This window comes from Calypte anna, chromosome 18 (genome assembly GCF_003957555.1).
Source record: "Calypte anna isolate BGI_N300 chromosome 18, bCalAnn1_v1.p, whole genome shotgun sequence".
NCBI lineage: Eukaryota > Metazoa > Chordata > Aves > Apodiformes > Trochilidae > Calypte > Calypte anna.
This window is the reverse complement of record NC_044263.1, coordinates 2,845,274-2,859,220: the sequence shown is the minus strand read 5'-3', so window position 1 is coordinate 2,859,220 and position 13,947 is coordinate 2,845,274. Positions and strand designations below refer to the sequence as shown.

The 13,947-nt window shown below is 38.4% G+C and overlaps 1 protein-coding gene across 1 annotated transcript in view; it reads left to right on the top strand.

The window, feature by feature from the left end:
- Positions 1 to 13,947, top strand: part of CEP112 (centrosomal protein 112) — a 158,778-nt gene that overhangs the window by 29,252 nt on the left and 115,579 nt on the right. Inside the window, exons 11-17 of the mRNA XM_030461669.1 lie at positions 1,614 to 1,713; positions 2,764 to 2,882; positions 3,512 to 3,655; positions 7,544 to 7,698; positions 8,062 to 8,191; positions 10,218 to 10,310; positions 11,056 to 11,115. Of these exons, the coding sequence (XP_030317529.1) occupies positions 1,614 to 1,713; positions 2,764 to 2,882; positions 3,512 to 3,655; positions 7,544 to 7,698; positions 8,062 to 8,191; positions 10,218 to 10,310; positions 11,056 to 11,115 (801 nt within the window). The remainder of the gene's footprint in view (positions 1 to 1,613; positions 1,714 to 2,763; positions 2,883 to 3,511; positions 3,656 to 7,543; positions 7,699 to 8,061; positions 8,192 to 10,217; positions 10,311 to 11,055; positions 11,116 to 13,947) is intronic.

The window sequence follows — 13,947 nt, the reverse complement described above, 5'->3', positions numbered from 1 at the left end:
AGGTAACAGTTTGCAGAAGTTGAAAGGAATGCAGAATACTCTGAGATAACATAAACCTAGGAAGGGAAAATGCTGGCAAAAAGCAGATGAAAATAGAAGCTGGTTGTTTGGATAAGAAAATCTATTTTACCAGGGTTCATATGCTGATGAAATCACCAACTCATTATTTTTGCTTTAGAGAGAAAGCACTCGTATTACAGAAAAATGTGGAAAAAAAACCAAAACAACTTAAATTTTGATGGACAAAGTGCAAAAAAAATAAGAGTAGGAAAATCCACAGGTCTATCACCTATGTTCCCACCAATGTAGCAGTGGGGCTTGTTCCCATGTCTCTCTTTTGACACTATCTTAAAGCCTAGCTGGTCAATAAACAGCTCATTATTCATGTTATTGCCTTTTCATTCTGCCCAGCAAGCCAATGACATCAGATATCCTTGCTTTAAGTTGGATTTGGCTTTACTTCCTTACATAGCAACACTTTGGAGCAGATTACAAAAAAAAAAAGACTATCAAAGAATACTTTTAAGGCCATGTTTGAAACATCTGGGGTCAAATCCTGCCTTCTGAAGCCCCAGGAGCCTGGAGGGAGTCGGGGTGGTGCTGACTGCTCCTGCTGGAGGTTCAGCCTTACTGAGCACCTCGGGTTTGGTTCTGGGGGACTGAGTCACAGCCTTGGAGGAAATCAGTTGCCACAACACCACGACACATCAAAGCCTCCTGGAAGGATGTGAATATTTGGTCAGGTGCATATTTGGCTCATCTGTTCTCAAATCCGACGCCGACGGCCTCAAGGAAGCAGCTTTGTGAGAATAAGAAATAGTTGGAATGCTTTCTCATCCCTTTGGAGTTTGTCATCCTTTTCTAACTGGTGTTAGAATGCTGTCTTCTTCTTCAAAAAAAAACTTCAAAGTTGTTTCATGATGTTGGATTTTTGGGAAAAGGTGAAATCGTGTCGTAGTCATCTTTAAAGACACAAAGCATTTGATGCAGATGGAGTAGGATTGTTTTAAGATGAAAGCTCCTGTTTGATGAGAGATTTGGGGCACTGTTATAAAATTTCTGTGGCTTGAATGTTTCTCAAACATGGAGTTTAAATGCAAATATTCCAGCATTTCCCCCCCAAATCAGCACGTAGAGAAATGGGAATGTAGTGACACCTCAGGTACTTGCTCTATCCCAACACGTTGTTTATGAGAATACCTGAAAGAATTGCAATTATTGAAGCACAAAAGACTGTAATGAAGTTCAGCAATTATTTCTTAAACCTTCTGAGAATTTTAGATATTTTTAAATAGTATTTTGGAACATAAGTATGAAAAAGGAAGCAATTTTTATTTGCAGTAGAAATACCTGGAAACTTCCAAACTCCACAGAAGCAAATTGGATTTGCTCAGTGTTTAAAAGCAAGCAAAAAACCTGCCCCTAAACCACAAAATTCTTTTTTAATCTACTTCATACATTTATCTAAATCAATTCTTTGTTTGCTTATGACTTGGCAATCTTAGCTGTGAAAATTACTTGGATTTAATCACTTAGGATGGCACAACCCAAGCACTTCATGCAGGCAGCTTCTTTGACAAACTTTATTAAAGTCTTGTGAATTATCCCTACAGATTTTAGATAGAAAAAATGATGAAATAGAGGTACTGAAGTCTGTCTACAAAACCAAACAAAATGAATCCGAGGAGACAATAAGAAAACTGCAGAAAAAAGGTGATTTTCATATTGTTTTTCTTTACCTGTGTGGTTGTGTTGTTCTTCATCCTTCCTGTGGCTGAGCTTTCCGTGTTCCTTTAGGTGCAGATGTCCTTTTCTTTTGCAGGTCTTGACCTGTGTTTTTCCATCAGATTTTTAGAGGCTTTTTTGCTTGTCCTTGCTATCCAGTTTCCAAACCAACTTTTCCATGGGATCTTGTTAGATTTAATATTTCCTTGTTTTGAGCATCACCAAAAAATACTAAAGTATCTTTGATGCTACCGAGGTATTTTGACCACTTATTTCATACTTTATGGAATCTCTCCCCCAAGGTTAATTTAGTTATACATTCAGTACATTTCTATCAAACCACAGGGTCTTGTTTGTTTAGGACTATTGTGGCAAGAGGTTTCAAACATGAGGAGTCTTAAGTATTGGCATAAGTACAAAACTTGGCCCAAGTGGCTTGTCAGCAGTTTTTGAATGTTAGTTTATTTTAGAATTCCTTGGGCTCTATTTACACTATTAACTAAACCACAATATGAAATAATACACAAGTTTGGTAAGCTTTGTATAAAAAAATTAAAAAATAAAAAGTTATCATACTATATATAAAAAAAAAAACTTTGAAAATCATCAGTCATCTTTGAACATTGAATATTTACCTGCTTAGTTCTCCACAAAATTTGTCAGACTGTGAATTCTTTCAATTTAAGTTTGGGAACTTCATTTTCTTATATATCTTGGGCATTCAGCCTTTCAAAGAACCTTTTCTCCTAAGGATGCAAATGGAATCAGGTTAAAAAAAAATACATTGCCTGTTTTCTTTAGGTAACAGAATTTTGTTGCTGTATTTTTACTGCTTCACTCACTAGGAAATATTTTGCAAATAAAATAGAGAAGAAAAGACCTTGTAATACTTTAGTGAGATGCATTAAGTATATTTAAGAGCCAAAAAAACCCATCAGAAAGCTTGGGCAATTGGAAAACTGATTGCATCTGTTGTGAAGACTGAAAAAATGGCAAAGGTGTCTCTGGAATGGTTTCTGACTCTCCCATTTCTGACAGTTCAGACTGTTGTTCGGGAGCTGCAAATTGTCAGAGAAGCAAAAGAGAAGCAGATTGAGGAGCTGAAGAAGATGTGTGAGCAAAGCAATGATTCCTTGAACAACGAGTGGGAGAAAAGGGTAATCACTAACACCTTCCTGTCTATCTAGGATCATAGTTTTGTCATTTAATAAACTCAAGGAATATGTTATTTTAGTGAGGCTCTCATGCAGTGATTTTATTTTTTCCTGGAGTTCTTCAAGACTCTTTCTGCTGATGCTTTTACACCCCCCATCCAGCCAGCCCTGCACCCTCACCCATCCCTCTGTCCTGGGGTTCACCTGGCCCTCTTGGCAAGTTTTGGGATGTCTTAGGGAAGTGTTGATTTCTGCTTGACCTGTCATGGAATTTTAATCCTGGTCAACCTGCTGCTACCTGCTGCCACGGTGTTTCCTTTGAACTTGGATGTTTGCATTGGGTCATGGATTCTTCAGTGTGTTGTTATTTCTTGGTAGACTGAAGACAGCAGCAAAGGAGAGAGACAAACAGGTTTAGTGCAAGATTATTGTCAGTATTTGTCCCCTGACCCCTCAGGAGAGAGAGGGTCACATGAAGGGCAAACCCCCCTCCCTTCCTAGGTGGAACATGCCCTTTAATTTAATTTTTTTGCACCTGGAAGTGATGCTGCTTTTAATTCTTGTAAGAGAGAAATCTGAAATACATATATATATTTTTTATATATATTTGTGTAATATTTTTTGTGGTGCAGCTTCACAATACTGTGGCTGAGATGGAGAAGAAGAATTTTACTCTTCAGAAGAAGCACACAGAAAATATGCAGGAGCTGCTGGAGGACACCAATGCTCGCCTGAGCAAAATGGAGGAAGATTATTTGGAACAGCTAAATTCCACTGTAAGTTTTTGGAAAACAGATCAGGACAGCTCCAGACTGGGCACAGAGTGGTTGGAGAGCAGCCAGGCAGAAAGGGACCTGGGAGTCTGGATTGACAGGAAGCTGAACATGAGCCAGCAGTGTGCCCAGGTGGCCAAGAAGGCCAATGGCATCCTGGGCTGGCTCAGGAACAGCGTGGCCAGCAGGTCCAGGGAAGGGATTCTGCCCCTGTACTCAGCCCTGGTGAGGCCACACCTCGAGTACTGTGTCCAGTTCTGGGCCCCTCAGTTTAAGAAGGATGTAGAGGTCCTGGAACAGGTCCAAAGGAGGGCAACCAGGCTGGTGAAGGGACTCGAGCACAGGCCCTATGAGGAGAGGCTGAGAGAGCTGGGGCTGTTCAGCCTGGAGAAGAGGAGGCTCAGGGGAGACCTCATTGCTGTCTACAACTACCTGAAAGGAGGCTGTAGCGAGGTGGGAACTGGACTCTTTTCACAGACGACCTTCAACAAGACAAGAGGACACAGTCTTAAGTTGTGCCAGGGGAGGTTTAGGTTAGATATTAGAAAGAATTTCTTCACGGAGAGGGTGATCAGGCATTGGAATGGGCTGCCCACTGAAGTAGTGGATTCTCCGTGTCTGGAGATATTTAAAAAGAGACTGGATGTGGCACTCAGTGCCATGGTCTAGCAACCGCAACGGTGGTAAAAGGGTTGGACTCGATGATCTGTGAGGTCCCTTCCAACCCAGCCAATTCTATGATTCTATGACAGGAAGTGGCTTGCAGGATGCAAATTTCTTACGTTTGGGTAAAAGTCTCCATATATACTGCTGAGAGAAGAAGTACTTTCAAGAGAGCAATGCAGTTGTTCTGTCCTGGGCAGTCAGTCCAGCCAAGGATTTTTCCCCCTGGATTAAATTCCTCAAAGTCCAGCCCTCCAGTGAGCATTACCCAGATAGATTTATGTTAAAGGACCATTTCTAGCCTTCCTCACTGTTTTTGATGAAGTTGGCAGAACTTTTGTCACTTTAGGTTTGTAAATTATCAAAAAGGATTTATACAAAGCATTTATTTTCATAGCTAAATGTGACTTCTTGCTTACCAACCTCTATCATAAAATGTTACTGTTAAAGATTGACTAAAAAGAATTAAAAAAATAATTATTGTATTATTTTAATCCATTGCATTTCCTTCCTAGAATGATTAGAAACACATAAGCAGGTGTAATTTGGATTTTGTGCATGCTGTAGAAATGATGTAAAAAGCAAAAATTTAACAAGTATCCTGAAGAAATCATCCTGTACTTTTTATCACTAGGAAGAAAATTGAATGAGTGAAAAGCCAAAGAAAATTTATGCCTTTATTAATGACTGTTGAATTTAAAAATTAGCATTCAGATCATGTCATAGGCAACAGTAAATACAGAGAAAAATGGACACAGTCTGTCAGCAAGATTGAATTTAAGAACCATCAAAACCAGACAGATCTTGCTGAGCAGCTTCTGATTTAATAATTAAACACGGCAGAGTTCAAGGCAGGGCTTAAGATGAAAGAGAAGACTGTCACTGGAAATTAGGTTTCTTTTTTTCTCTCTCTCTCTCTCTCTCTCTCTCTCTTTCTTTCTTTTCTTTCTTTTCTTAGTTTCTTTCTTTTCTTTCTTTCTTTCTTTTCTTTCTTTCTTTCTTTCTTTTCTTTCTTTTTCTTTCTTTTCTTCTTTTCTTTCTTTTCTTTCTTTCTTTTCTTTCTTTTCTTTCTTTTCTTTTTTCTTCTTTCCTTCTTTCTTTCTTTTCTTTCTTTCTTTTTTCTTTCTTTTCTTTCTTTCCTTTCTTTCCTTTCTTTCCTTTCTTTCCTTTCTTCCTTTCTTTCCTTTCTTTCCTTTCTTTTCTTTCTTTTCTTTCTTTTCTTTCTTTTCTTTCTTTTCTTTCTTTTCTTTCTTTTCTTTCTTTTCTTTCTCTTCCTTCTTTTCTTTCTTTTCTTTCTTTCTTTCCTTTCTTTCCTTTCTTTCCTTTCTTTTCTTTCTTTTCTTAATTTTCTTTCTTTTCTTTCTTTTCTTTCTTTTCTTTCTTTTCTTTCTTTTCTTTCTTTTCTTTCTTTCCCCTGATTTTTGTGGGGTTTTTTTGTTGGTATTTCAGAGTTCCATGTTGTCCAGAATGCCTTTGCTTCTAGGAAGTGAAATGGGCTGAGCAGTGAACTCATGTCGTGCAACTGATGGGTTGGGTTTTTTGTACCTGAATTCACTTCTGAGAGGTGGGGGGAGGAATTCTGATACTTGGCAGTATGGAAACTTTGGGTGTCTCTTGTTGATCTTTTTAAAAAAAAAAACCCAAAGCCTAAAACCCCAACCCCCTGTGCTGGGCTGCTGGCTTAGGACTGATGGAAAAGTTTTGCTGTGCTGTGGTCATGAAATATTTGAAGCCACTTGCCAAAGTTGAGGTGACCATTCTGGGGGTGTCAGGTCCTTGCATTACTCCAGGTTACTTGCATTACTATTAAATTACTCATTTAATAATTCTGTGACAGGTAGGGCACTGACTGGAGATGGCAGATATTTGAGGTTTTTATTTTACTTTAACAGAGGGTGAAAATACTGTTCCTCTGCCCTCATTTTTGGACCTTTATTTATATATATTTATATATATTTTTGGACCTTAATATAAAAATAACTATGATACATCCTGAAAGGACAGCTGTGCCTTAGTTTTTGGCTCCAGCCTCTGAGGAATTCTTTTATTTCTGTGCATATTAGCATCATTTAGGGAAGAACAGGAAGGAGTACAACAGTCTTATGCTACCTGCCTGCTTTTATTCTGCTATATTTTAAAATTCTTTCTATTTGGAGAAGTTCTGGGAAAGAGATACAGCTTTTGATAGATGTTGGTAATGGAAAGGAATGAATTAAATTCCTGTAATTAAATAAATACTCCAGAGAAGTGGGTTAGGGGAAGGTGTAACTGCAGAGACTTCAGCAATGAGCTCTCAGTCCTGATAGGAATTGTGTCTGAGCAAACTTTTCTTCTCTGGGTGCCTCCTTGTCCCAGAAATAAAATGGAGATGATACCCTTACCGTACAAGGTGGTTGGATAATAATTTAGTTAACACTTGTTTATTGGTTTGGAACACAACTAGAGAACATTTGTATTATAATATTCCTCTTATATCCAACAAATCCAAAGCAGCTACTGCTGTATCAGTTTACATCCTTGGATGTTATTTAGCTAAAATGGGCAGATAAAAGGCAGTTGCTTAAGATCTGTAGTTCTTTAGCAAGCTAGGTGCTTGCTCCTTGTTTTAATTTAGAAATTTTATATATATATATATATAAATACTTGTATCTGTAAGTATATGATAGTCATAAAAGTACTCAGAAGACTATTTTAGCAAGAAAAAGCTGATTGCACTGGATACTTACATGGTTGAATATATATCCTAGCTGACTTTTATAGCTGTTGATTGACACAATGATCACTAAAATCTCTATGTGTATAAATGTTTCCTCAAATACTCTTTCCCATGTGCAGGTTGTGCATACTGCTAGTGGGAACACACTTTTTGAGTAATGGAAGGTCTAAAAATTCTTTGTGTGTGTTATCAGTTACAGATCTCCCCAGAAATATTTCATCTCTCTCCTTTTAAAAGATCTTAAAAGTTTAGAAATCAGTTGCACATGTGTTTGGCTTGGGGGAGAAGACATGTTGCTTTGGGGAGGGGAATAGACATCCATATTTTGAAGATTTATTTATTTTTTCTATACACAAGATAGGATTTAGTGTTATGATTGATGATAGCTTTGCTGTTCTAACTCTTGTGTTTCTGGACCACCAAAGAACCTTGTTGCTTTAGGCTACTGAAGAACAACAGGGGTTTACCCTCCTGTATTCTGCTGTTTTCTCAACACTGACCTCTTTTTTTAGAACCAGACAGTGAGAAAACTGGAGGCTCGTGTCCAGCAGTTGACTGTGGAGGTGGAAAACAGTAATTTACAGCGACAAAAATTATCTCAAGAGAGGAGTGATGCAGAACAACGTTACCAGACTCTGTACTCAGAACTCCAAGCAGTGAAAGCAAGGTAAGGAGAGAGTGCTTGCTGGTTTTAACATTGAAAAATACGGAATTTCTGCAAAGAAACATGATTATTTTTATTTGAAAAATTTAGGGAATGATCATTGGCATAAGAAAATTGTCACAAAGATTTATTAATTCACGTCACAAAGATTTAATAATTCCCATCACAATTTATTCATTCTTGTCAAACTCATTTTGGAAAGGACCCAACCAGCCATCCTAAAGAGTATTTAATCTTTCCATTACTTATAAGCATTTATTCTGTTACAATGAGGCAGACTTGCATATTCTGTAGGCTTGATAGTCAGCAGGTAAGGTGCCAAAATCTGAAAACAATTTCCATATTCTCTTTGCTTACTGCTTGTAGGTACAGCTCACTTCAGAAAGACAAGGACCATATTATACAGCAGTATGAGGAGAACATGCAGCAGCTACAAAGTAAATGTGACACTGATATAAATTTTATAAAGCAGGAACATGCTCTCTCTGCAGCTAAGGTATGCTCCCAGCTATAGTAGGCATTGAAATGTTATTGATTTTTAAGTGGTCTCCAACATAAATGTAATGGCTGTGAATAAATCCAAGGAATGGTTCAGTTCTCAAGGTTATTCATGTTCATAAGTTTTAAAAAATTGTGATTTAATTTTTTCACTCCCAGCAGCCCACAGCTTGGACAGGAGCACCCTGTGCTGGGTCAGGAACTGGCTGGAGGGCCGGGCCCAGAGAGTGGTGCTGAACGGGGCTGCATCAAAATGGCGGCCGGTCACTAGTGGTGTCCCCCAGGGATCAGTGTTGGGCCCAGTTCTGTTCAGTATCTTCATTGATGATTTAGATGAGGGGATTGAGTCCATCATCAGCAAATTCGCAGATGACACTAAGCTGGGGGGGAGTGTGGATCAGCTGGAAGGCAGGAGGGCTCTGCAGAGGGACCTGGACAGACTGGAGAGTTGGGCTGATCCCAACGGGATGAGGTTCAACATTCCAAGTGCCGGGTCCTGCACTTTGGCCACAACAACCCCATGGGGAGCTCCAGGCTGGGCACAGAGTGGCAGAAAGGGACCTGGGAGTTTGGATTGCCAGGAAGCTGAACATGAGCCAGCAGTGTGCCCAGGTGGCCAAGAAGGCCAATGGCATCCTGGGCTGTGTCAGGAATAGCGTGGCCAGCAGGTCCAGGGAAGGGATTCTGCCCCTGTGCTCAGCTCTGGTGAGGCCACAGCTTGAGTCCTGTGTCCAGTTCTGGGCCCCCCAGCTCAGGAAGGAGATTGAGGTGCTGGAGCAGGTCCAAAGGAGGCAACTGGGCTGGTGAAGGGACTCGAGCACAGATCCTATGAGGAAGGGCTGAGGGAGCTGGGGGTGTTGAGGCTGGAGAAGAGGAGGCTCAGGGGAGACCTCATCACTCTCTCCAACTCCCTGAAAGGAGGTTGGAGCCAGGGGGGGGGTTGGGCTCTTTTCCCAGGCAACTCTCAGCAAGACAAGAGGGCAGGGTCTCAAGTTGTGCCAGGGGAGGTTTAGGTTGGAGATGAGAAAGAATTTCTTTCTGGAGAGGGTGATCAGGCATTGGAATGGGCTGCCCAGGGAAGTAGTGGATTCTCCGTGTCTAGAGATATTTCCAAAGAGCCTGGATGTGGCACTCAGTGCCATGGGCTGGGAACTGCAGCGGGAGTGGATCAAGGGTTGGAGTTGATCTCTGAGGTCCCTTCCAACCCAGCCAATTCTATGATTCTATGAAGTTGACTGGTAGTGCTGGTGCAAATCTGTGCATACTGGTGGTATTTCCAGAGCTGATTCAGATAAGGTACAATTAGTATGCAGATTTTCTCTATACATCTGTAAAAATACCAGAGAACCTCACCACTCATAAAAACGTAGTTTTCATAAAGCCTTTTCAATGAGGGATCATATTTTTTTCAGAAACAAACTTCTTGCAGGCCTCTTTACTATGAAACAGTGTGGGAAACATTTGTGTGCTTAAGAAGTTTATAAATTCTGCACACATACATTCCACCCAAAATATAATAATTCTGGTTTATCTCTGTAAAAACATCAGGTGATACCTCCTAATATACAGATATACAGTATATATATATGGAGAGAGAGATGGATATATAGATTTGCATAGATATACAGTATATATTTAATATATTCAAGTTAAAGAATTGTAGAAAAACCTCATGTTTGAAATGCTGTCAAGCAATAGGACAAATGGGGTCCTTTGGCAATTATTTCCTGGAATTACTTTGATACTTTTTCTGTTTTATTTACAGGATATTTTTTTTTCACTTGTTGTTGCCAAGGATTTTTATTATTAGTCATTTTTTGTGGTTTTCCTTAAATTTCCAAGTTCACCAGATGAACAGAAGTGATGTATCTGGAGTTGTAAACTCATGCAGTTTTTCCCCAAGTTGATAATTTTTCTGACTTGTAGGCACCTCGGAGAAATAAATTTAAAAATGCAAAAGATGTTCTGTAGAACTAATGAGAAATGCAACCAAAAAAATTCCTTTTTCTGTTAAATCCCTGCAGGCATCTGACACGATTGAAGAATTACAGCAGAATGTGTCTCTATTAAAACAACAGTTACAAGATTTAGAAGATCAAAGACAACAACAGCTGAGGGTGAGCCCTGAATTTCTTACTCAGAAATGACCAGCCCCTTTTTTACTTTTTCCAGGGATTTGGATATTTAGTTATCTCTACTGAAATGCACTTCTGTAGAATATTTATCTTTGTATTTTATTCATAGAAATATGTAAAGTGTCACCTTGATTTAATTTTTTAATTTAATTTTTTAACTTTCTGACTGTTGTAATATTCACATGTTAAAAACAGTATTCAGCAGTGCACTATAGAGAACCAGGTCAAAAAATTAGGAGTATTTTTTTTTTCCTTGAACTGTAAATGTTTTTTCAGTAAGCTTCAAAATTGTTTTTATTTTTGTTGCTATGGAACAGGTTGGGTCAATGTTCTGGCTTCCTAGAGGCAATTAAATTAATCCTTCTATCTCAGGGTAATGAGTTCCACATCTGTATCATGGATCAATCTTGTCTGAGTTTTGCCTTCTACTTTTTCTCCTATGCCTTTATTTCACAGTTGCCAAAGTACAAAATGGGATTTTAATAGCTCTAGAAAGCAAGTTGCTGTTTCTCTTCAGAAAACATAAATCAGAACTTCTGAGAAAGTTTTGTCCTGTGTGGATATTTTGGTTGAGGTTTTTTTTGTATGTCAAAGAACTTTTCTCATGATGGTATGAAGTGGATTTTAAATTTTTAATGTAATTGCAAGTGAGTGTATTTAATGATTGCTTTTAAATAATGGAAAAGGGTCATTTATTTATGTAGAATATAAACCTCTTCCTTTGCAGGATCAAGACTACAAACTTCAGCAGGACAAACTTCACTTTGAGCGGATCTATGAAAAACAGGTAATCCTTCCCCACAATGCACCCTCCTGTGCACATTTCCATACAGAAACTAAATATTTCAATGCTGAAATCCCCAAAATAGTAAATTTTGGAATCCCATGAATTCCATGGGGGTTGGAAAATTAATTGGACAAATTCAAGGAAGATTTTAATTATGGATATTTAAGGACAGAGAGACCACTTCTGATTTGTACCTCTTGCCAAATGAAGGCTGGGAGAACATTACCCAAAAAGTGCCAGTTTATTTCTGCTTCTTTTGCTGGCATCTGCTGTTAGAGAAAGTATAAGGAGCTTAATTGAATTTATCCTGACCTGTTGTCAGTGTTCATATCTTGTTTCATACTTTTGCCCAACGTGTCTTTATTTCATCCCTGTGATTTGAACGTGCTCTGTATATATTGTCAACATGAATAGTTTTTACATCAGAAACTTAAAAACATGTATTTCTCATCAAAACTTCATCTTAAAGCACTTTGCAAATAGTGTTGACTTTAAACATCAGTAGGTTTCCAATTAAACTTCAATTTCAGTGCTTAGATGTTCAACTCATTCAGTGTGTAAGCAAGAGGGGGTGTTGGGTGCCCATTTCATTGCAGGATGTCTTTACTCATCATCTCATTTCCAAATGTGGCAAATTTATAATGTAAAATAACTGTGATCATAGCTACTTGGCACATGGCACTCATAGCACTTCCAGTGTGAATTGCAGTCATTTTTGAGTCAGTGCCTTCTGCTGACTTGAATTCAAAGACTTTTTCATTCCAAGAGAAGTTTTGATCTAATCCTTAGATTAGATTTTTAAACAAATTGCTGTCTTTTTAAACAAAAATTTGTCTTTTTAAACAAATTACTGTTTTTATCAACTTGGGCCTGAAGAAAAGCCTAGGATTTGAATAGTACTTTGGGTCCAAAGGAAAATATATTAGTAGGATTGGGATCTCTTCTGCTGAAACATAGTGGACCTTGGGTTTTTTGCAGTACATCCCTTCCTCTGCAGATAAGTACAAATTAAACGTGACCATCAAATAGCTCACAGCCACCCAGCTCACAAAGTTACAGTTCAGGATCCTGGATAATAAGGTGGGTGCATCCCTATTACCTCTCTGCAGTGGGGTTTCCAAACACAATCTGAGAAAGGAAGAGAAAACAAGCTATGGTAACAATCTCTGGATGTAAATCCATAAAGATTGGCCCATAAAATAGTAAATCAAGCTTGCCTTCAGGTAAAGGAATCCTGAGGTCTCTGCTGCAATCTGGTTAATTAAGAACTTATCCATTATCTAATCATCTTTATTGGTCTACAGTGGCTGCTGCCTGCTAGGATAGTTAAACATCAAACAAATAAATGGGACCAACCCTAAATGTCCCTGGTTGATGAAATGTTCTTATCTGCTGGATCAGGAACCAGGGAGCCTAAATGGTTTTACAAGCAAAGGAAACACCTGCTTTTTATAAATAATCTACTGCTTGTTTTCCAAACATCCAGCTAAGTGTAAGAGCAGTGACAGATTATTCCTGAGAGCCAGGCTCAAGCCAGCTGTTTATTATCTAGAATTTTACCAGGTTTGGCAATATTTTATGCTGGGATCAACAGGCTGTCTGGTTTGAAACCAGCAACATATTCAGGGCTTCTGTGGAGTAAACACCTTCATGGAACTGTTTATGGTAGAAAGTCTCAGAATTTGTTTTTCCATGGGACTCTACTCTTACACTTCTGACTTTACACTTATTTAAACACATTTTTCTTTATTGTAGTGACTTAAGAGAATATAACATTGCAAAGGACTGCAGGTTAATACAGGATTTCCTGTGCTGCCCTTGAGATAAAGAAAAAGTTGGTTAAGTAGTCCCATCACCACGGTGTCACTTGGAGAAGCCTAAAAGCAAAACAAACTCCTGTTCATAATCTGCTTTTGGCAACAAGTGTTAAAAAACCCCATGGTTTATCCTGGACCTGGGGGGCTGCCAAATTCTGAAGCTGCTTTCCTCTCTGGAAGTACCAAGAGAAAGGAATTCCTCCTGAAAATGTCTGCTTTTGGTTAGTGAAGTTAGGAAAGGGGAGTGCATTTTTATTCAGTGGCTTTGGGGATTCTTTTGCTTCATTGGGAGAGAAGGAATTTCTTCTCCTTGGGATATCTTCCTTGGCAGGTCATGGAAGTTGCCCTTTTTCTTCTGTCTTGGTTAAATTTTAACAGGAATTAAAATAGTCCTTTAAATTCTAACAGGAATTAAAGTAGTACTTTAAATCTAAATGCTAACTAAAACATACTGAGCATTTAGAGGAGAATTAAAGAATTAAATATAAAGAATTCAATCAAATTAAATAGAAATATTTCTTAGCTAAGATGCTCTGTCAAGGTGTCTGTGCTGTTTGTGGGTTGTTAGTTACTGATGGTAATAAAGGGACCCCTCCACTTTTCCTCCAAGTTTTCCTTTCCTTAGGAATGTCTGACCTCAGGAAGTTCATGTCTGAGGATGGATTATTTTGAAGTCATGTTATTCACTATCATTGTGGTTGGTGATTTTATCATTATAAAAACTGATTTAAAAAGCAGCTTTGAATGGGTCTTCACAAACTGTTAAGTAGGAACTCTGCATTATAGAGCATTGAGTGTTGTTATTTTAGGCAAGTTTCTGCAAGTTTTCCTATATTTATCTAAAGAAAACCTAGTTCCTTTTTACATAATTATTGATACTCCTTTATTGTAGAGAATAATATTCATTTTGAGAAGAAAAACAGCTCTACTGCTTCTATTACCATATATAATCTCTCTGATCCTTACTGTATTTTATTTCATTTTAGAGATGGTTGAATTAGTGCAAAAGAAATAT